This window comes from Labeo rohita, chromosome 14 (assembly GCF_022985175.1).
Source record: "Labeo rohita strain BAU-BD-2019 chromosome 14, IGBB_LRoh.1.0, whole genome shotgun sequence".
In the NCBI taxonomy this organism is placed as follows: domain Eukaryota; kingdom Metazoa; phylum Chordata; class Actinopteri; order Cypriniformes; family Cyprinidae; genus Labeo; species Labeo rohita.
Window position 1 is genome coordinate 13,287,954 of NC_066882.1, and position 22,059 is coordinate 13,310,012.

At 38.2% G+C, this 22,059-nt stretch overlaps 1 protein-coding gene across 8 annotated transcripts in view; it reads left to right on the top strand.

Moving 5' to 3' along the window:
* diaph2 (diaphanous-related formin 2) overlaps window positions 1–22,059 on the top strand; it is a 494,681-nt gene that overhangs the window by 301,627 nt on the left and 170,995 nt on the right. For all 8 annotated transcript variants that reach the window (XM_051128238.1, XM_051128239.1, XM_051128240.1 and 5 more), the window contains 2 exons: window positions 10,386–10,487; window positions 15,657–15,896. In XM_051128238.1, coding sequence (XP_050984195.1) covers window positions 10,386–10,487; window positions 15,657–15,896 — 342 coding nt within the window. The remainder of the gene's footprint in view (window positions 1–10,385; window positions 10,488–15,656; window positions 15,897–22,059) is intronic.

Sequence of the window (22,059 nt, forward strand, 5' to 3'; positions counted from 1 at the left end):
GTGAAGTGTGCTTTATGAGTCCCTATGGTCTGAATAGTTTCCAAACTGCAGATTTTTCATTCATACACCTACGCTAGACTGCATAACTTAAGGCCTTTTTTTCGAGCTTCAGTTGCATTCAGTAGTAATATTAATAAATAGTAAATCATACCGAAATATTAGTGCTATCCTATGATTTGTGATGTCAGTCTCATAATATTGAAGACTTAACTGCTTAAAGGAGAAGTTCACTTCCAGAACAGAAAATTACAGATAATTTACTTACACATTTGTCATCCAAGATGTTCATGTCTTTCTTCAGTCACAAAGAAATTGTTTTTTGAGGAAAACTTTTCAGGATTTCTCTCCATATAGTGGACTTCAATGGTGCCCCTGAGTTTGAACTTCCAATATGCAGTTTAAATGCAGCTTCAAAGGGCTCTAAATGATCACAGTTGAGGAAGAAGGGTCTTATCTAGCGAAACAGTCGACAAATAATATACTTTTTAACCTCAAAAGCTCATCTAGTCTAGCTCTGTGGGAACTCTGTGTATTCCGGTTCAAAAGAGTTATTATTAGGTCAAAAAACTCCCATCTCATTTTCTTCTCCAGCTTTAAAATCGTCCTTGGATGACAAGGGGGTGAGTATTTTTGTTTGAGTTTTTGTTCTGGAAGTGACACTTTTTATGTAAAAACGATAGGTCACCCAAAAAAAGAAAAACTGTCATCATTTACTGGCTTTGGTAACCTTTACCTGTATGTCATGTATTTCTTTTTTTCTTCTGTGAAACACACACACACACACACACACAAATAATAAAAAAATGTATTGGTATTTATTTGTATTAAAATTAAAATTTGCCTAAATAGTTTATAACCAGCATAGCGACTTTGATTGAACATGAATGTTTGATTCAACAAACTACATCAAAAATAAAAAAACACAGTGTCGAGTCAGGCTGATTATTATTCAGTCGTCTATCCTCGCAGTCTCTTTTTGTTCCACTCAAAGCATCATCACGGCCGCTAATAAAGTATGTAGCGCAATACATAATGTGCAACGATGACAAATAACCACACTCTCTGTCCTGCGTGATACAGCACCACGGCGTTAGAGATGACAGTATCGCATTCTCGAGTCCTTAGAAATCTGGCATCGCATTAATAGCTTATTAGGGTGATGTAAGGTAGTGTCCTTGACTGAAATCTTCGTAGCATTTTCTGAGAAGCCCGTTGTCCATCCTGACGTATGCCCTGTCAGCTCTCCCTCCCGCTGCGCCTCACCTCAGCGCAGCTACGGCCTTCTCAGCATGCTTGTGGATAGTCATGCCTGTTAGGGGTTTCGTGTTTGCCCTTGCTTGTTATTATTGTTTATCTTGTTTGTCAATCACCCGGATCGTCTGCCATTTCGGCATTGCCTTCATACATATTCATGAGCCCTCATTACCTGGCTCACTGGTTGGTTGCAGGGCATGGTGACGGTGCCAGCCTTTGTTCTTGAGGCTAACAACAGGTGACTGGAGCAGCCTGGTGTATTGTTACCTGTCGTTTGAATATTGTGAAAAGTACATTCAGGACAGGGTGAGAAGTACAGAGGTGTTCCAGGCTTCTAGATTAATGCCTAAGCAAAAAAGACTGCTCAACCCCTTGAGTTTAATTGAGGCTTTGTTTCGGCACAGTGCTGGTAGGCTACCCTGCATGAAATGCAAATTCAGTAGCACAACAACAATGTGTAATGCTGATCAAGTGAGTAATTGTATGTACAGTGGAGTTCAAAATTATATAAGCAATATATAAATACTTCTTTTTTTCTGAAATACTGCTGATCTTAATCACTCAAAATTTGAAGTAAAATTGACTGTGGGTATACCACTGTTCTACTAACATGTTTGACAAAATAACCAGAGAATTGACCCTTCGCAAACAGCTTGATTGGCAGGCGATCTGACCAATCATAACGCTAAATCTGCCATTCTGTCCAACAAACAAATCAAACAGGAGAGTAGATTAACTTTGGTGTACTTAAACTTGAAAATTGCATGTATTGATGTCTTTCCATGGTTGAAAAAAATGCGTTCTGATGTTCATTCATGTTTTTTTCGTGCTTTAAGTAAAGAAGACGATTGGTTCACGTGTTGATTGCTCTAATAAGGCAATACAGTGATCTGTCACAACACATTAAAAAGCCACAAAACTATATTTATTGTTTGAATTTCTTAAAAAATGTCAGTATTTTAAAGCTAAGACTTTGCTTGTCGGCATGTTGTCAGTTTCCTCTTTGCTCTGTGATGTGTTTTTCACTGCGTGAGAACACGATGTGTAGTGTGAGAGCAGTATTGTTTGTCAGACATTGCAATAGTAACTAAGGAGGGTGCGTTTCACCACAAAACATTATTTTGTGGAAAACACATTGATAAAAATGAGACAGTGACCACTATAACACAAAAGAAGATTACAGCTAACATTTTGGTGGGTTACAGCTGTCAAGTAAGTAGGAAGTGTACATCTGCAGCCACAGGACATTACTATTTTCTCAGATTGTGCTGGTCTGATCTTGGTTGACTCTTCTTCCAGTATTCCATAGTTTCTAAGACCATAACTTTGTCGACCAAGGATTTTCCAGAGCTTTTCAATCGGTTTTAGATTAGGACTCTGGGCTGGCCGTTTCAATATTTCAGTGTTCTTAGCTTCAAGGAACTGCTGTATCAATTTTGCAGTGTGATAGGGGCATTGTTTTGTATGAAAATTGAAGGCTGATTGGGAGATGCTTGCAGGGAAGGTACTGCAGGTTGCTGAAGGAGGTTCTGGTAAACATTTATGTTCGCCCTGCCATTTAGCTGTACAAGAGGGCCTATCTCCTGCCCTTTTGTACTTTCACTGACTTTTTTACAGACTCTGGGTTCAGTATTTCCCCACTTTGACACCAAACAAAATGTTTCCCATTAGAACCAAATAAATGAAACTTGCTTTCATCACTAAACTGAACTTTGGACCATTTCTTCTCTGTCCACACAACATGCTTCTCAGCAAAGGTGAGCTTAGCCTTTTGATTCTTTCTGCTGATGAGAGACATGGTCACTGCAGAGAACGATATTAGTCCGACTTCTCTTAAAATTCCCTGTTTAGCACTGAACTGACAAGCAATTCCAGCTGCAGTGTTGAACCGATTTCCCATTGAGAGTCTCTGCATAATCCTGTCTTCTCGTGCATTTGTCTTACGTGGACAAACAGCCTTTTTGGGGGACTTGAATGAGCTAGTGTCATTGTAAACCTGCAATGAGGGCAGCCGTGGTTAGGGAGTTGGGCTTGTAACCGAAAGGTTGCGGGTTCGAGTCCCAGGTCCGGCAGGGATTGAGGGTGGGGGGAGTGAATAACCAGTGCTCTCTCCACCCTCAATACCACAACTGAGGTGAGTCCTTTGAGCAAGGCACCGATCCCCAAGTATGGCTGCCCACTGCTCCGGGTATGTGTGTTCACGGTGTGTGTGTGTGCATGTTTGTTCACTACTCACTACTGTGTGTGTGCACTTGAATGGGTTAAATGCAGAGCACGAATTCCAAATATGGGTTACCATACTTGGCCACACGTCACGTCCTTTCCTTTCCCTTTTCCTTTCCAATATTCAAGAAATCTGAGATTTGGAATGACCAACTTCTCTTGCAATGGCTAGAATGGTCATCCATTTGGACTTCATATGGACAACCTGCTGTTGCAGAGTTTCAGTCAGCTTAGAGCGGCCTGCCATCTTGCAAACTCAGTAAAAATTAGAGGAATGCTGCCAGTTAAATAGGGTTTGTCATATAATTAAGGAAATCTGACTTATCTGTAAATGTTCTCTAATTTTGATCAGTGTTCTTCTTCAGTTTTTTTATACAGGCCTACAAATAGGACTAAGCAGTGACCTTAAAATTTAGGAAATTGTAGGTTGTTCTCTAATTTTGATCTTGACTGTATGTGGGTGTATATAAGACAAAAAATGTAACAGACAGCTCAGGTGTTCATGCACTCCATATCCTGAAGGAAAAAAGTCCTTACAAAGACAAAATTAATGTCATGGCAGGTCTGTCAGCTTTGCCAGCTCTATCCCTTACCCACCCAAATATAATCCATTTTTTTATTTCTCATTTAGTTTAATGCGATTTTAGAATCTGTCATCCCAGGTTTGTCGCCTGTCAGTTGCCAACTGTGGCTTGTGTCTGTGACACTCTGAGGTGTTAGTTCGATTTAGGGGAGTAGAGATCCCTTTCGGATCTGTCAAAGCACTGCTCTCTAGATTAGCTTAATGCCAACTGCACAGCCCTCTAATGTGTCACATGTTGTGCCCATTGAAGAAAATTACCCTCCTGAGTGGCTGTGGATGTGTATTTTCTGTTTGTCTGTAAGTGCGCTGCTGTTTAGGTCCTCACACCTCACCTTAAGTACCGATTGGTTGTTATTGCTTTAAATGCCTGTTTTATTAAAACTTCGGCTTTTGCTGTCTCCAGTATGTATATGTTCTTAAAATAGTCAGATGTGTTTTGGTGCAAGTTCCTGGGTAGTCTATGATTACACTGGCAATTGGAGTGCTGTGTTATTAAATCGAGAGACGCAGCTGTGATAAAATTATGACCTAATTTCGTAGACCAATGCCGTATTGCTCCCTAATTGGATAGAAGCTGTTTGCATTGACGGTGTCATGATAATTACCCTGCTTATTTATTATCATTATTATTTTTTCTTTCCCCTAAGTTTGATAAGGACTGCATGTGTATTAGGTTTCTGAGCGATAAGGTGACTAACTCATCAAACGGGTCGTTCAACATGTGCAAGGCTGAATCATGCGCTCTACATTACACGGAAGAACAGATTTGCTCTAATCTCGAAACATTTATTGCTCTTTCTCAAAGAGGCAACACATTGTGTCATTTGTGTTACATGATACATAAGCTTTCTTTGAGGAGATCAAAGTATTCTTGTCGAAATAAGGTTGTTATGTGCTCAAGTAAAATATTTACTGAAACTGACAAATATACCTGTCATGAATTCATATTTTCAGCCTGTCTGGGTATGTTTCAGAATTCTCTGGTATTGATTTAAACAGAGGTCCCTGAAACGATTTACCGAAAGCTGTGCCGAGACCTGCTGAGACGGCACTGTAGGAAGGCGACTGTATAATGTTTCACATGTGTGCTCAGCCAAGAGAAAGACTAAGCTCCATGTGGCAATGCGTCCCAAAAAATGACGAACAGATCAATTAGAAGAAAAAAATAAATAAATAAAGGCAGCAAACTGACAATCGCATCTTTCAGTCCTATCCACAACAGACCCAACTAGTTCAAACGAGGAGTTCTGTGTTTGGCATCACATACAGGCAAGGTTACAGCCCCCCATACACCCCTCCTTTTGTGAATTCTTTCAGTTTAATAAAGAGTTTATTGCTGGGAGAACATTTTTATTGATTGTGCTGTCCCTGGGAGGGTAATTTGAGATTTGTTGATCTTCCCTCGTTTCTGACTTTACCGTTGGGCATATGCTCTGCTGAGCCGAGGAGAGACGTCCGTGGGAGTAATTTATTTCCATCTACCCAAGCATGGTGCGCTTGTTGTAATGGCTGTTCTCCTTCCCTCCGCCTGTACTGTGTAGACTGTCTCACTCGTTGAGCTAACCCTTTGCTGATGGATATTCAGATGATGGTAAAAACGCAACTTAAAAGCTGTGTTTGGAATTTATTTATTTATTTACAATAAGTGGTTTCACTTACAGTCAGTATTATTCCGTTTTAAACATATTTGTCACACAATGCCTTCCATTTATCGTTATATAAATAAAATCCCTAGCAAAAATTTGCCTTTTTAATAGGGATGCACAATATATCTGTGCCATATTAATTAGATTGGCCAATATTAGTTACTTCTTCATTTTAATCAGTGACGTTTAAAGCGCAATGCTTAATTTTGTATGTTCATTTCCCTTTTTTACGTTTACATTACTTTTGCTGTTATCTATCTATATATCTGTCTATCTATCTATCTATCTATCTATCTATCTATCTATCTCTCATTTTTAACTTTTTAATCTGGGTTGTTCAAAAATTAATGTTTAATTATGGATGCTCATTTTTACATTTAAATTGCTTTTGCCATCATCTAATGCTCATTTAAAGTTAATCTTCAATAACACTGTGAAGTGTAATCATCTGCAGATCTTAAAATGAAAATTCATCTTTTATTCTTTTAATAATATTGTGAAAACTATATTTCATTAATTGGTTATTGGGCATAACATTGCATAATTATCAATTTACTGTTATCAGGCTGAGTTTTGATATTGGTCCCTACTTGTGTGTAAACCGACTTAACGTTTGCCAGAGATATTTGTCAAAAAGGCTTTATTTATCACTGGAAATGGAAGGTAGCATTGTAATATACAATGTTCCATGCGGTGCACTTTGTTTAATATTTCAGATTTAGGTAAATGTCTTCAGGGTATTCTAAGCATACAGACAACTCACATACAAGATAGTGTATTCATACTATACTGTATACTGTTGAACTTGTAAGAATAGCATGGTAATATGCTAATCTGAACAAAACTGGGGTGTCTGTTCTGAGTGAAGACTTACAGTTGTTAACTTGGCATAGGTTGATTGTGTGTCTGGAACATGTCAACATCAGAGATCAAAGTACACTGCTGGAAGCCTCACAGATATTGTCATCAGTCAAAATATTTATGGATTCTGAGTCTTCTCTGTCTCGCTTTTCTTCTCTGTATCCTCTTCCAACGCTGGATTAATTCCTGTATCATTTAAGAACTTGGCAGTCATTACACTTGCAGGCTCTCCTTGTTTTAGCAGTTACATGGAAATGTACCAAAGCACAAGTAATTGCACCTTAATATGGTGCTGCACTCAACATTGAAATTGCAGTTTCCCACTGACATTAAGACACTAGCATTGCTTAGTTAAATCACACTTACATTTATTGATATATTTTTTGTTTTTAAAGGGGTCATCAGATGCGAAGTTCACTTTTACATGTTGTTTGAACATAAATGTGTGTTGGCAGTGTGTGTACACAACCACTCTACAATGATAAAAATCCACTCAGTGTTTTTTATTTAATCTGTGAAAATAATTTCCCCTTTTTCAAATCAAGCCATTCTCAGCATCTTGTCTGTGTGACAACACACCGACAGAAGCCGCTTCCACGATAGTTGATTGACACAGCCGTCTTACCTTAGACCCAGTCCGATCACCATTGTTTTTCGATGCCTGAACAGGGACGTAGGTATTCTGTTGTTGTGGCTGTGTTTGGAATGGTTATTTGTTGGCGAAATAGAGCAAAAAACAGCAATATGCTGTCTAAAACGTAAGTCTCTTAATATTAACTTCTTGTTTATTGATGAACTGTTGCATACAATCAGCATCACATTTGTAATCATGCTGAGGCAGTCTTCGTTTAAAATTCACTAACTTTCTAACTTTCTGTGTCACAGAGAGGGAATGAGACAGCATAAGTGGCACTTAGTCTTTAACAAAACATAGCTAACTTAGAGACATCATAACTAACCCCCATTAATTTACGGCCTTAAATATATCCAGCGTTTATCGGTTTGTGCATCAGTAATAATGGTCCATGGGGAAACACAGTGTTCAGTGTGTAGTTACAGTAAATGGACTAAACAAAGACTGGAGGTAAAAAAAAATTGCCTGGATGGTTTTTTGTATTTGAGTTACTCGAGGAATCATTTCAGCCCTAGTGTAGTGCAGATAATACGTTATTTTTGAATAGCACAGAGCATTAGAGTTATAGCGCCAACCAATGGACATTTAACGTCAGAACTTTGGTGACACGTACAAAACCAACGTCACATAAAATGTACCATGTAAATAAAAAGTAACACTCTTTTAGCGCCACTCGGTGGACATTTCACAATGAACATATGTACATGGTGGTACATATTTCGCGTCTTGCGAAAAAGTTTTCACAGGTATGTTTTCGTCATGAAATCAGGTTGTAAAAGACTAGTAAAAAGGTCATGAAACGACATTGAGACAAGCAGCGTCTTAAGGAATAAAGCGTGACAGCGTGCATGTATCTGGTCCTGCGGAGAGAGTCCAAATGGCTGGATTATTAGCATAGCATGCCTTGTCTGCTAGGGCCCGTACTCGGCTAACCCCCCTCCCAGATGCAGATTGAGTCTGGAGGCCTGGAGAGAGCAGACTGATTCATTCAGGGTTCAACCGCCTCTTACCAACCCTCCCATATGGCTCTGCTTGCGTGTCATTTACTCAATATGCGGGACTCCGATAATTATGTAAACCGTAGACGAGTGTATTAACAATTAAGCGCGTTCTTGCGCTTCTCTCTCTTTAGCCCCATTTGTTACATCTTCCCTCCGTCTCTGCTCCATTTGGCGGGTTGTCCTATAGATGCCTTTGGAAAAGAAGCAACGGCAAACCCTAATCGCTTGTCTCGTCTCTGCAAGTGGCGATGGAGAAATTCAACTCCAATAATGAGATTTGGCGGCACATTAGCAATGATGATTGCTGTGGCTGAATGGTGTGCTGCTGTGTTGTTGCGCTTCATTCAAAATCAATGATACATTGTTTAGGGGGAGCTTTGTTCCTCAGCCGAACCGCCGGGCTAATGTTCCTCAGACTCTTTCAGACGAGAGAAAGGCCGCTTTACCGTAATCCCTCCCCCTAACGTGGCTGATCTTTGCTGCTCGATTGCAGGCTTTTTTTGAAACATCTCAAAGCCTCTCAGCGCATTTATTTAATTTAACATCTGAGATGATGGAGTCAACCGTCAGTTTTATCTCATTGTCCAGACAATTACAGGCTTTTGACACATTTTTATTTTAGGCTAGATTTGCTTTGAACCGGGGAAAGTGGATGTGCTAGGCATCTTTAAAACACACAAAAAACGTGTTTTGCTTATGCATGTATTCATCTATTCCAGAAAGAACAAAGCTAATGATTATCTCATCAAAAGCAAGCACACGTCTCACGGAGAGAGAGGAAAAAAAACCTACAATGCCGTCTGTGTTTACTATTGAGAATAGTACCAAACTCACTGGAGTTTAAAGGCCTAGTTTATAGTAATATCACATTTTTCTTTCTCTTACTCGCTCTCTGAACATTTCTTTGTACGTGAGAAATTCTTATCCATTATTTATTTGAGTAAAGTTCATAAAAATCTCACGGCGCCAGAAATACTTCATTTTGTTCAAGATCCAGGTGTCAGTGCATTGGCTTTGTGTTGCGTCAGACTTATTATTGTCAGCAGGACATTTGAAGTTATTTCAGAGAGACCACATAAAAGCATTTAACTGGGTTTAGGACATGCTTCCAACTGGGAGGACAAGAAAGGCAGTTATTGTTAATGTTTCAGTTGTATACTTACAGTATATTGGAGATATGACATGCACGCTGGCCTTCTAATCGGCTGGAGCTTGTAATACGTTAGTAACCCAGCAGGAGTAGCTACGTCCAGCCATGTGACTACAAGCATGCTTACTTATGCCAACCAAAATAGGGGACATAATGAGAAAAGAAGTCTACCCATGGAAAGGGCACCTCTTCTTTAGGAAAAAAGCTTTCTGTGCTTCTTTTCATTTACTCATCTGACCTTTATGAGCACAATTAGCATTTCGAAAAAATGAAGGTTCTCTCACTCGCCCACATCACCTACAGCAGGCTTTTACTCTTAGAGGTAATTGCAAAGTTGGACAAGCAATATGAATCTATTTTTGGGAAAAGGGAGGCAATAGAGTTCCTGCCATCTGTAAAGTGGCAAACTTGGCTCAAATATGCCCTTCCATCTTGAATTGTCTGAAAGGAAAAGAAGGCCATAAACATCAGGGACGTTTCGGTGACATATTAAATGATGTGGATGTGGGGGTGGTATTTATTCCCTCATTTCTTAGAGTCACCTTGAACGTCATTTGCTCAGCACTGTAAAACTTTGAACCTCGGCTGAGCTCCAAGAGTGATGCTGCGCCGGGGTGGATTTTCCTTGGAGAGCGCCGACTCCATCCACCAATATTAGAAAGCTGACGAAAACAAAGATGGAGTCAAGACCAACATGAATATTTCCCCTTGAATTGAGCTGCCATAGATTTTTAAAGCCCAATCAGGCCGCATACTCGCTTAAAGAAGAGGTGTTTTTTTTTTTGCTCTCTCTGCAATCTGAGATCAGCAGTGTGCAGTAATAGGGGAAAATGTGAACATTAGGGAGTCTCTATGTGAATCGCAAGTGTATTTCAGACCACCAGCATAAGGCACAATAGCGTATAAAGCCATGGCCTCATTTAAACCGTGTTCTGCTGTCACTCACAGCCCTGCGAAAGTTCACCAAATGAGCAGGCAGCAGGTGTTTTCTGCTGTGGCACTGATGGGTGTGTTTGCACATTTTTCTTTGCAGAACCTGATCAAAAACCTTCCTGAGCAGAAGGAGCTGAACAACCTGGCTGAGCTAAAGAATGAGTACGAGGAGCTTTGTGAATCAGAGCAGTTTGGAATTGTGGTGAGTACTGAGATTGTAGTGCTTAAAATCACTAGCACATTTTAGGGCTTCAGAATAAATGTTTAAAAATAAGATAAAATGCAAAAAATAAATTATAAAAGTTGTTATTTTTATTCAGCTAAAGTCTGAGAATTTATATAGAATTTCAGTTTTTAAATCTGTTCCCAGAAAACCATAAAAACCATAGAAAATATTGTCCTTTTGTGTTGGTTTGTTTAAAGAAGTACAGTTGAGGTCAAAAGTTTACATACACCTTGCAGAATCTGCAAAATGTTAATTATTTTAACTAAATAGGAGGGATACAACATTTTTTTTTTTTTTTTTTTTAGTACTGACCTGAATAAGATATGTCACATAAATAACGTTTACATATAGTTCACATGAGAAAATAATAGGTATTTATATGCAACTATTACAGAAGGTTCAAACACTCACTGATGCTTCAGAAATTTTGCCTAAATATCTTTTTTTTTTTCATTAAGTACTGCTTATCAGAAGCTACAGAAGATACTTACATGTTTCCCCAGAAGACAAAATAAGTTCAATTTACCTTCTTCAAATTCAAAAAGTTTTCACCTCCTGACTCTTAACGCGTAGCGTTTCCTTCTGAAGCATCAGTGAGCGTTTGAACCTTCTGTAATAGTTGCATATGAGTACCTATTATTTTCTCATGTGGACTATATGTAAACGTTTTTTTATATGAGTCATATGAGTCCCTCAGTTGTCCTCAGTGTGGAAAGATGCATCTTAAAATCATACAGTCATTGTTGGAAAGGGCTCAAATACACAAAAATGCTGAAAAACCAAAAAATTTGTGGGACCTGGAGAATTTTTTAGAAGAAAAGCGGGCAGTTAAACTTTTTAGGATGAACAATGGACTCATGATCAACTATCACTAAAAAAAAGCATCTGTCAAGAAAAAAACAGAATCAAGTTCATTTTTATAAATTCAGCTATTATTTTCTCTTGTGGACTATATGTCTTTTATGTAAAATATATTATTCAGGTCAGTACTAAATACAAAAAATAACACAAATTTTGTAAGATCCCTCTTATTTTGGTAAAATAATTAACATTTTGCAGATTCTGCAAGGTGTATGTAAACTTTTGACTTTCAACATATGAAAGTGTTTAGTTAAAGATGAACAGTCACATCAGAGCTTTAATGTAATAAATGGCATTGCAGTTGTAAGGTGGAATCGATTTAAAGCTAGATCTGTGGGTGTCATGCTGGATCCATAATAAAGTCAATATTTATCTTGACTTTTTTCTTTCCCAGAAATACAGAAATGCTATTATAGAGTGAAATTTATGTGGCACAAATACTGTTCTGGATCATTAGAGGAACAGCATGAAATTGGAACACAAAATTACATTAAAAACACTATAATTTATATAACAGAATTGAAAACTAAATACCAATACTTCATTTTATATTGACTCTATTATAAAAACAAACACATAATGGTTTGCAGAAATGTCTGGAATCATCTCTGAGTCTGCGTCCTCTCAGTGCTACACATCTAGTGAACTGAAGTGCGTATTTAGTGCATGTTGGCATCTGTAGTACTCCAGCTGTGAGGCCAAACAAAACTGTTACACAAAACTAGTTTGCTACTATTATAATCAACAGCCAAACACTGGGCTTGGCACCAGCACCAATAATTTGGTGAAAAAGAGAGAATCTCGCACTAAACAGCATTTCAATTGCCTATCGATTTTATCCTTCTCATTTTCTTAGTCTTTTCTTCCCCTCTTCCTCTATCGTTCTCTTTCCTTTGGCTCCGGTTCACTATTTCTCCTCTACTTTCCGTCACACTCCAGCGCATAACCCTTCACACATCTCTGTTCCACTTCCGCCTATTTCTCTCCTCCACTCTCTCTCTCTCTGATACCAAAATCACCCTCTTTTCCATTTCTGTTGTTGTTCACACCAATAGCCCTCTACTTCCGTGTGAAGGATTTTGAGCTGAAAAGCAGAATGGGGGGCAGCGGGAAATTAGGCACAGAGAGAGAGCGAGCATGCAGGAGAAAGAAGACTGCCTTCAGGCTCCATGCAGGATCAGCGCTATTCAATATATAAAGAGACTCAGTAATGTATAATTAAAAGGCCAAGAATATAAAGGGCATTTTTTATGACAAGTCAAATCTGGTAGCCTGGTTGTGACTGACAGAAGCTATGATTTTGATGAATAATGAAGAGTAAGACAGAGCTTTATTTTACTACAGAGCGTGATTAGGTCCCGAGTTCTTAAACTGGAAGGGCTTTTAGACTTTCTTCCTATATTGACCAAATCCCATTAACGCTGGCCTTTGTCTTGACTTTGTCTCAAATATTTAAGCTTCTCTCTACATCAGTTAGTTCCACACAGTGCACAAGTCTACACTTGATGTGACTCGCACCTGGATTAAAGGAATAGTTCACCCAAAAGTGACAATTCTTTCATTTAATCACCCTCGTGTCCTTCCAAACCTCCGTGGCTAACTATATTCCATCGGACGCAAAAAGAGATGTTAGAAAAGATGCTTTTATTTAATTGTGACCAGTTATTAAGATTTTACTTCCTTTGCTTGTCAATTCCAGTGCAGCTGACAACTTTGACGACTCTTATGACTTCTGTCTGTTTGTTTGATAGATAGATAGAGAGGGAGAGAGAGAGAGAGAGTGGTGTATTTGCTCCTTTACAAAGTTTATGAAATGTACTGTATAATAATATTTATTTATTTATTTAAATCTAATTAGATTGTAAACCTAGGTTTATTTAAATCTGTTTAGATTGGAAACACATTTTATTTATTTATTTGGACCATAAACTAAGTTTACATTATTTGTTTGTTTTTATATATGTATTTGTTTTCTTGATTTATTTGGTCTTTTGTTATTCATTCATTTTTTCATTCAACAGTGGATTTGCTCTACTATGTATCTTAAAGTTGTGACTAGATAGATAGATAGATAGATAGATAGATAGATAGATAGATTTTAAGTTTAAGAAAGGTGCTGTATAAATATTTATTTATTTGTTCATTCATTTAAATCTAATTAAATTGTAAACACTGTTTATCTATGTGTTTATTTGTAGATTTCTTAATTTATTTAAATCTATTTAGACTGTAAACTATTTATTTATTTCTTTATTTATTTAAATCTAATAAGATTGTAAACGCTGTTTATATAAATCTGTATATGTAGATTTATTTATTTAGATTTAGATTGTAAACACTGTTTATTTATTAAAATCTGTTTAGACTGTAAACTGTTTATTTATTTCTTTATTTAAGTCTAATTAGATTGTAAACCCTGTTTATTTGTTTGTTTGTTTGTTTTTTTTATCTAATTAGATTGTAAACCCTATTTATTTAAGTTGTGTTTATTTGTTTAAATTTAATAAGATTGTAAACCCTGTTTATATAAATCTGTATATATATGTAGATTTATTTATTTAGATTTAGATTGTAAACGCTGTTTATTTATTGAAATCCGTTTAGACTGTAAACCCAGTTTATTTATTTATTTTCATCTAATTAGATTTTAAACCCCATTTGTTTGTTTGGACCATGAACTAAATTTATATCGTTTTTGTTTGGTTGTTTTTATGTATGTGTTTGTTTCCTTGATTTATTTGCTCTTTTGTAAAGCAACCTTGAGTTTAAGAAAGGTGCTGTATAAATAAAACATTAATTTATCTGTCCATTCATGCATACAACGATGGATTTGCTCTATCATGGATCTCATAGTTGCGGCTACCATAAACTATGTCGTTGTCATAACAACTGGTGCCCATTTGGTTTTCTATGAGTTGTGAGCAAGAGTAATAAGACTAAGAAATCAACATTTCTTAGTTTTTCTTTATTTGAAGCTGCTGCATTCTTTCATTGTATAGAGAAGGGCATTCCATGTAACATCTCATAGTTTTTTGTGTTTTTTTGGAACGATAGTGGAATAGACAGAATTTTCATTTTTGGGTGAACGTTTCCCTCAAAAAATTTTGTTCTTTTTCTCTTTCTTTTACATAAGAGCTCTGCTTTACAGTTGCAGTCAGATCTCTGCACAGATCTATCTAGGTAGATGCATATGCGTTCCTTCACTGATATTATGGCGCATCTGACAAACCTGCCTTTGACAGCAGATTCACACAGGAATCAATTCAGCGCAGGGTAACAGAACAACCCTCTCGCTCTTTCTCTGTGTTGTGTCTTTCACTACCTGTGTCTTTGGAGGGCGTAATGAAGCACGTTGTGACAGTCTCCTCCTGTGACTGAGCTCAAGGCGGGTAATATACAGGCAGGCTGTGGAAGCACCTCATCAACACCACCTCGCACTGCTCCTTGGGGAAATAAGTCACTCTCAGCTTGTCTCCCTCCAGAGCTGTCACCAACTCACCCTCTTTTATTGTGATTTTCTCTTATACAGAGAAATCAAATCTGGATGTGCAGGGGAGGAGGTGGGGTGGGGCGGCGAGTGGGGGCGTGGGGCCGACTCTGGTTTTTTTTGATCGGCAACTTGCTCATAAAGATGAATAAATGCGAGCGTTAATGGTACATCCTGACTGTGTCTCTGGGCTGCCTGTGAGCGTCAGATTATGCAGAAATCTGGAGCGAGAGTGTCTGAGGTCGCCCTCCTCAACAAGCAGCTCCTGTAGGATCCATGTTGTTGTTGTTTTGTCTCCTCGTTCCTACCTTTCCTCCTCCTCCTCGCTGTCTTTTAACTGAAATGTCATCTCACTTCAGCACCACAACCAGTTATATTGTTGCTGTTATTACGGTTAAATGTAATTATAGGTGAACGGCAGAATCTGACATTTATTTGTTACGAGATTTGTAGCAAAATTTCTGTTTACAGCGTTAACCCAATTGTACGAGTAACTTCTTAATTTTGTTTATAGGCTGTTTTTGTAACTGTGCCATGGCTCAGACTTGTTTAACCTCGTTTCTGTTTTTATTGTGAGTGATTCGTCAGTGTGCAGTATTCTGAGCAAAAAAATAGTAATCTTTAATCAAAATGCAGTAACTTCCTGCTTCTTTTGTGCTTTAGGCCAAGCTAAATAGCTAGGCATCAAATGAATACAATAACAAATTTCATTCCAAAATATTTTATATTCCAAAAGTAATATTTGTGTGTTGTGATAACTGAAGATATTTAAAAGTTAAGTTCTCTCTCCATTTCAGATGAGCTCAGTCAAGCTGCTGCGTCCCCGACTTAATGGGATCCTGTTCAAACTGACATTTGAGGAGCAGGTGAACAACATCCGGCCCGACATCATGAACGTGACATTCGCATGCGAGGAGGTGAAGAAGAGCGAAGGCTTTAGCATGCTCCTGGAGCTGGTGCTGCTGGTCGGGAATTACATGAACTCTGGCTCCAGAAATGCTCAGACATTCGGCTTCAATGTCAGCTTCCTCTGCAAGGTACCAAACAGAATTCCTTCTATTTGTTTTTAAAAACGACATCTTATGTATTAAGCTCTACATTGAATTCACAATAACATCCTGAAGAACTTAAATACCTCATGGATCGTCCCACAAGGGCTTTGAACCTACAAACTTTTGGGTATTAGACCAGAAAGCTTTTACTTTACTACTTGCCATTTAGCAGATGCTTTTATCCAAAGGAACTTGGGGTAACACAGTGGTAATAGATCATGGATCATACCTTGTGGGACTGGAACCTACAACCTTCCGGGTACAAGCCCAGAACTACTGAGCAAGGCACATATGTGACCCTGGACCACAAAACCAGTCTTAAGTAGCACAGGTATATTTGTAGCAATAGCCAAAAATACATTGTATGGGTTCAAAATTATTGATTTTTCTTTAATGCAAAAAATAATTAGGATATTAAGTAAAGATCATGTACCATGAAGATATTTCCTACAGTAAATGTATCAAAACTTCATTTTTTTATTAATAATACGCATTGCTAAGAACTTCATTTGGACAGCTTTAAAGGCATTTTTTGCACCCTCAGATTTTCCCTCCAGAAATAGTTGTATCTCGGCCAAATATTGTCCTATCATAACAAACCATGCATCAATGGAAAGTGTATTTATTCAGCTTTCAGATGACATATGGAGCACAAAACCAGTCATAAAGGTACATTTTTTAAAATTGAGATTTATACATCATCTGAAAGCTAAATACATAGCTTTTAATTGCTGTAGGGTTTGTTAGGATAGAACGATATTTGGTGCAAGATGCACCATGATTATCTGGAAGCTGAGTGTGCAATAAAAATAAAAATATTGAGAAAATTACCTATAAATTTGTCCAAATGAAGTTTTTAACAATGCATATTACTAATAAAGTTTTGAGAATTTTACAGTAGGACATTTACAAAGTATCTTCATGGAACATGATCTTTACTCAAAATACTAATGATTTTTTGCATAAAAGAAAAGTAGATAATTTTGACCCATCATTGTATTTTTGGCTATTGCTACAAATATACCCATGCTACTTAAGACTGGTCACATATATGCTTTAAATCATCTGCTAAATGTCAAGTAAAAGTTGAAACCTGATTAAGCAGCAGATTTACATGAAGCTGAAATTGTCATAAAAATTGCCATCTTGGGTTTAGTGATTGGTGACGGTTATAGACAAACTTGACAGTTCTACCCCAAAAGACAGCATTCTTCAAAATATCTGCTCTAATATGAAAGGTGTGTGTTTCTGAGTTTATTTATAGAGTTGGCAGGTAGGCCTCCCTACTGAGATCATTTTAGCTGTTACCAGAATGTGTATGAAAGCTGTAACTGCTGTTGTTGTGTATGTAAGATGGACATCTGGCTGTGTGTTTTACAAGCTGATTTGGATGGCGAAGCCATTTGGTCCCGCTATGAAAGACAGCCACCCCCCTGCCGGTGTTCCCAGGCAGCCAGAACTACACCGTCACTCTTAGTTACATCTCTTTGCTGGCCTTGTCATCTATTCGGAGGCGTCCCAGATGCTGCTGGGACACAGGTGTCCCAACCACAGGGGTTTAAGCTGGAGCCAGTTGTGGCTTATCTGAATGGTTGTTCTGACATTTTTCTATTTACTTCTGAGCACAGACGAACCTGTTTCTAAAGGCCACTGAATTACACTTTAACACTAGGAAGTAATTTCTCAAAAAATACTGTGGCAATTTCATTTAAGGGTTTTATAGTGTGATCTTTAATCAGCGTTCGCTTTTACGCCGCTCTCTAAAACATCTCAGTAGCACTATACGCTTACGCTCGTAAAACATCCGAGCCCTTGATGAACATCTCGCTTTCTCTTAAAGTGTGCTTGCGTGCAAATTGTCACTTGATTAAAAATGAGGAGTTTACGTTCTTAAAAACTGCATGCATACGCATTTTCATGAAGTCCTTCACCTCTTTCTGTCAGCTCCTCTGTTGTATTTTTGTTCAACACTGCACTTAAGTAGCTCCAGCGTGTGTTTGCTCCTTGGTTTGGTGCCATACCAGTTGCAGTTTTGTCATTGAGATGTTTACGTATGGAGGGTTTGGAGGTGACATGGACATTAGATAGTTGTGTTTTTCTCTCTTTCTCTCTCTCTCTCTCTCTTTTTTTTAAACATGTTTGTGGTGGATGGTGTTTTGGCCCAGAGGGAGGACACCCCGACGGGTGACCCTGCCCTGAGCATGGGCAGTTGAGCGGGAGAGGATCCAGTGGCCATCAGAGCTCGACGTTTGGCGGTATTTTCTTTGACCTTCGGTGTAAAGCCTGTCCTTGGGTCTTGCAGTAGTGGACTAACACACTGAGCTCTGTTGTCAGGTGCCAGCAGGGTAGACATCTATATAGCTCTTATCAGCTGTGCTCTGGCTGCTCGTTGTGCACCATAAAGCAGCTTTTAAACAAGTTAAACATAATGACAGTATCTTTACACATTGGCTTTCATGGATGTGTTGGGTTCTACCTTCCTTCCAGATCTTTCTTTCTTTCTTTCTTTCTTTCTTTCTTTCTTTTTAGTTAAGTAACATTACATTTCTTCCTCCTTTTTTGTAATTTATTATTTTTTTCTTTTTTCTTTATTTCCTTTCCCTTCCTTTCTTCCTAACTCATGGTTCAATTTTATTTAATTCTTCTCTTCTTTTCTTCATTTATTTTCCTCTTCCCCTTCTTCTTCCTCTTCCTCTTCTTCCTTCTTTCCTTCATTCCTGGCTTCTTAACTCATGGTTTAGTATTATTGCCTTCCTTCCTTCCTTAATTCCTTCCTTCCATCCTTTTTCTTTCTTTCTTTCTTTCTTTCTTTCTTTCTTTCTTCCTTGCCTTTCTGACTCATGGTTCAGTATTTTTCATTCTCTTCTGTTCTTTCTGTATTGTCCTTTTCCTCTTTTTTTCTTTTCTTTTCTTTCCTTTCCTTTCCTTTCCTTTCCTTTCCTTTCCTTTCCTTTCCTTTCCTTTCCCTTTGTTTTCTTTCCTTCCTTCCTTCCTTCCTTCCATCCATCCATCCTGCCATTCATTCTGTATTATTTCTTTCTCTTCTTTCTTAATTTTCCTTTCCCTCTTCCTCCTTCTATTACATTCCTTCCTTCATTTCTTCCTTCCTTCCTTCCTTCCTTCCTTCCTTCCTTCCTTCCTCCTTCCATCCTTCATCCTTTATCATTCCCTTCCTTTCTTTCATTTTTATTTTCCTTTTCTTTTTCTTTCTTTCTTTCTTTCTTTCTTTCTTTCTTCTCTTTTTGACTCATGGTTCAATATTTTTCATTCTCTTTTTTCTTTCTTAATTGTCCTTTTCCTTTCCTTTCCTTTCCTTTCCTTTCCTTTCCTTTCCTTTCCTTTCCTTTCCTTTCCTTTCCTTTCCTTTCCTTTCCATCCATCCATTCATCCATCCTGCCATCCATTCTGTATTATTTCTTTCTCTTCTTTTCTTTCTTAATTTTCCTTTTCATCTTCCTCCTCCTTACATTCCTTCCTTCCTTTCTTCCTTCCTCCTTCCATCCTTCATCATTCCCTTTCTTTCTTTCGTTTTTATTTTCACTTTCTTTCTTTCTTCCTTCCTTCCTTCCTTCCTTTTCCAACTCACGGTTCAATATTTTTCATTCTCTTCTTTTCTTTCCTTATTGTCCTTTTCCTTTCCTTTCCTTTCCTTTCCTTTCCTTTCCTTTCCTTTCCTTTCCTTTCCTTTCCTTTCCTTTCCTTTCCCTTCCTTCCATCCATCCATCCATCCATCCATCCTGCCATTCATTCTGTATTATTTCTTTCTCTTCTTTTCTTTCTTAATTTTCCTCTTCCTCCTCGTGTTACATTCCTTCATTCCTTCCTCCTTCCATTCTTCATCCATCCCTTCCTTTCTTTCGTTTTTTACTTTCTTCTTCCTTTTCTTTCTTTCTTTCTTTCTTTCTTTCTTTCTTTTTTTTCTTCCTTCCTTCCTTCCTGCCTTGCTTCCTAACTTATGGTTCAGTATAATTGCATTTCTTCGTTCTTCCTTCCTTCCTTCCTTCCTTCATTCCTCCCTTCCTGACTCATGGTTCAATATTATTTCATTCTTCTTTTCTTTCTTTATTTTCCTTTTTACTTTTCCTTCCTTCCCAATTAATGGTTCAGTGTTATTGCATTCCTTCCTTCTTTCCTTCTGTCCTTTTTTATTTTGTCCTTTCTTTCACTATTTATTTCATTATATGAGCAGTCTAATGATTCAGTATTGCAGTCCTTCCTTCCTTCTTTCATTCCTTCCTTTTTGTTCTTTCTCTAGTTTTTTCTTTCAGTATCTTTCTGTTCTTTTATCATTTGAGCATTCTAATGGTTCCGTATTGCATCCCTTCTTTCCTTTGTTTATTTCTTGCCTTCCTTCCATCTCTTTTTTTCTCTCACCCATCCTTTCTTTTGTTATTTCTTCTTTTGAGATGTCAAGTGATTAAGTATTACTGCATTCATATTGGTCATACTCACATTTATGGAACATTAGTGAAGTGCCTGCAGTTCGGACAGCTTTTCGCTTGAGCACTGATTGGGCAGTTATTGATGGACAAAGGGAAATGCCCACATTCTCAATCAGTTCAGTCAAGTAAATGGCCCCCTACATGGCAGACCGCAGCCTGCTAACGAGCTCATCAGGGAGGGCCGGTCGTGGGCTGACCCGTGATCCGCGACTCACACAGTCACACTCTGTACCAGCTGTACATCTCGTTTGCATATTCCTCAAGCTTTTTACAGGTTAACATGGTTGTTAGCTCAGAACTGGCTTGAAACACGCTGCTGTGTTTAAGTCCTTTTGCTTTTCTTTAAACATCTGGTGTTATGAAAGAAACAGCCAAGCGTAGTCACCGCCACCAGTGAACTTAACAGTTTGTGGTGTGTTTTTGGAATAGGAAGCTTGCTTTTCTAACTCTTTATTAGACAAACGCCGCTCTGTCAGTTTTCAGACAGCGGTAAACAGTCAACTGATTCCTGCAGTTGCAATGACAGAAGTCACTCCACTCAGACATAATGTATTCAAAATATATATATAATCCGGCATCACATCTAAATGACATTTTCCACTAAATCCTTCATATATGGTTACACACACTTTTTTTTGAGACAGTATATCACGTAAAATTTGAACAGAGCCTGCTCCATGCCTGTTTTTTTTTTTTTTTTTTTTGGGCATGGGTGAAACATGTTTTCATCTATGGAGATCCAGTAGCTTTGACCATCATCTCTCAGAGATACACAAGGCTTCTGGGTTCTTTTAAGCTTCAGTTAACTTTAATCTTACAGAAGTATGTGTGAGTGTAGAAAGTAACCTTCTGTTGTGGATTCTTGACTCCCTGTCATATACTTTTCAAAAAAAGTAACTTCTGTAGCAAACATTTGACATATTTCAGGAAAGGTAGACTCGGAGGAATGCACACAAAGATTATGGCAACTTCAAATGAAATCAACCATGTGGGAAAAGGCTTACTCCACAGCAAAGCCCCTTTTAAAGCTACAAGCATGAAAAGGTGTTAAATTACAGATAATATTCATTAAATCTGGATTTGCTCTCCGCTTTTGGGGTTGTTTGAGCATGATACTTTCTGGTAGAGATGTCAGAAGAGTTTATAAAGAGTGAACCTTTATTTTGTCTTTTTTTTCGTAACTGTGTTTTATAATCGTTCCACTTTGTTAAACAGTCTATATGTAGATCAAAGAGAAGTAAGTGAAATCTACCAGAGAAGAACGCTATTCCCCCTCATATATGTTCACGGTGTCTCTTCATCATTTCTCAGCTTGTTAGAGATTCTCCCAGCACCGGTTGTCTTTCTCACAGATCTGGCATGGATGGTGAGCTCACGGACAAATGAACTCCCTGAGCTACCTCACTCCCCACCCCAAAACCGCCAGAGGTGTAGCCTGGGGCTCTCTGATTTTCACTTGTCATTCTTACTAAGCAAACTTGCCTCATGGCAGGCTCTGAGCTTTTAGATTAGTCTATTGGCCAGCGTTCCAGTCCAGGCTGTCTGCCATTGGTAGGCAAAATCCGCCAGTCGCCAGCAGCGTCTCGGTATCTCTTTCTTCTGCCATGCCCCTCAGCTGCTGTGTGCTGAAGTGTGACTTTCCCATAGTTTCCTTGACTAAAAACACACAAATTACTACTGCGAAGATCTATGCACAATCAGTGCCT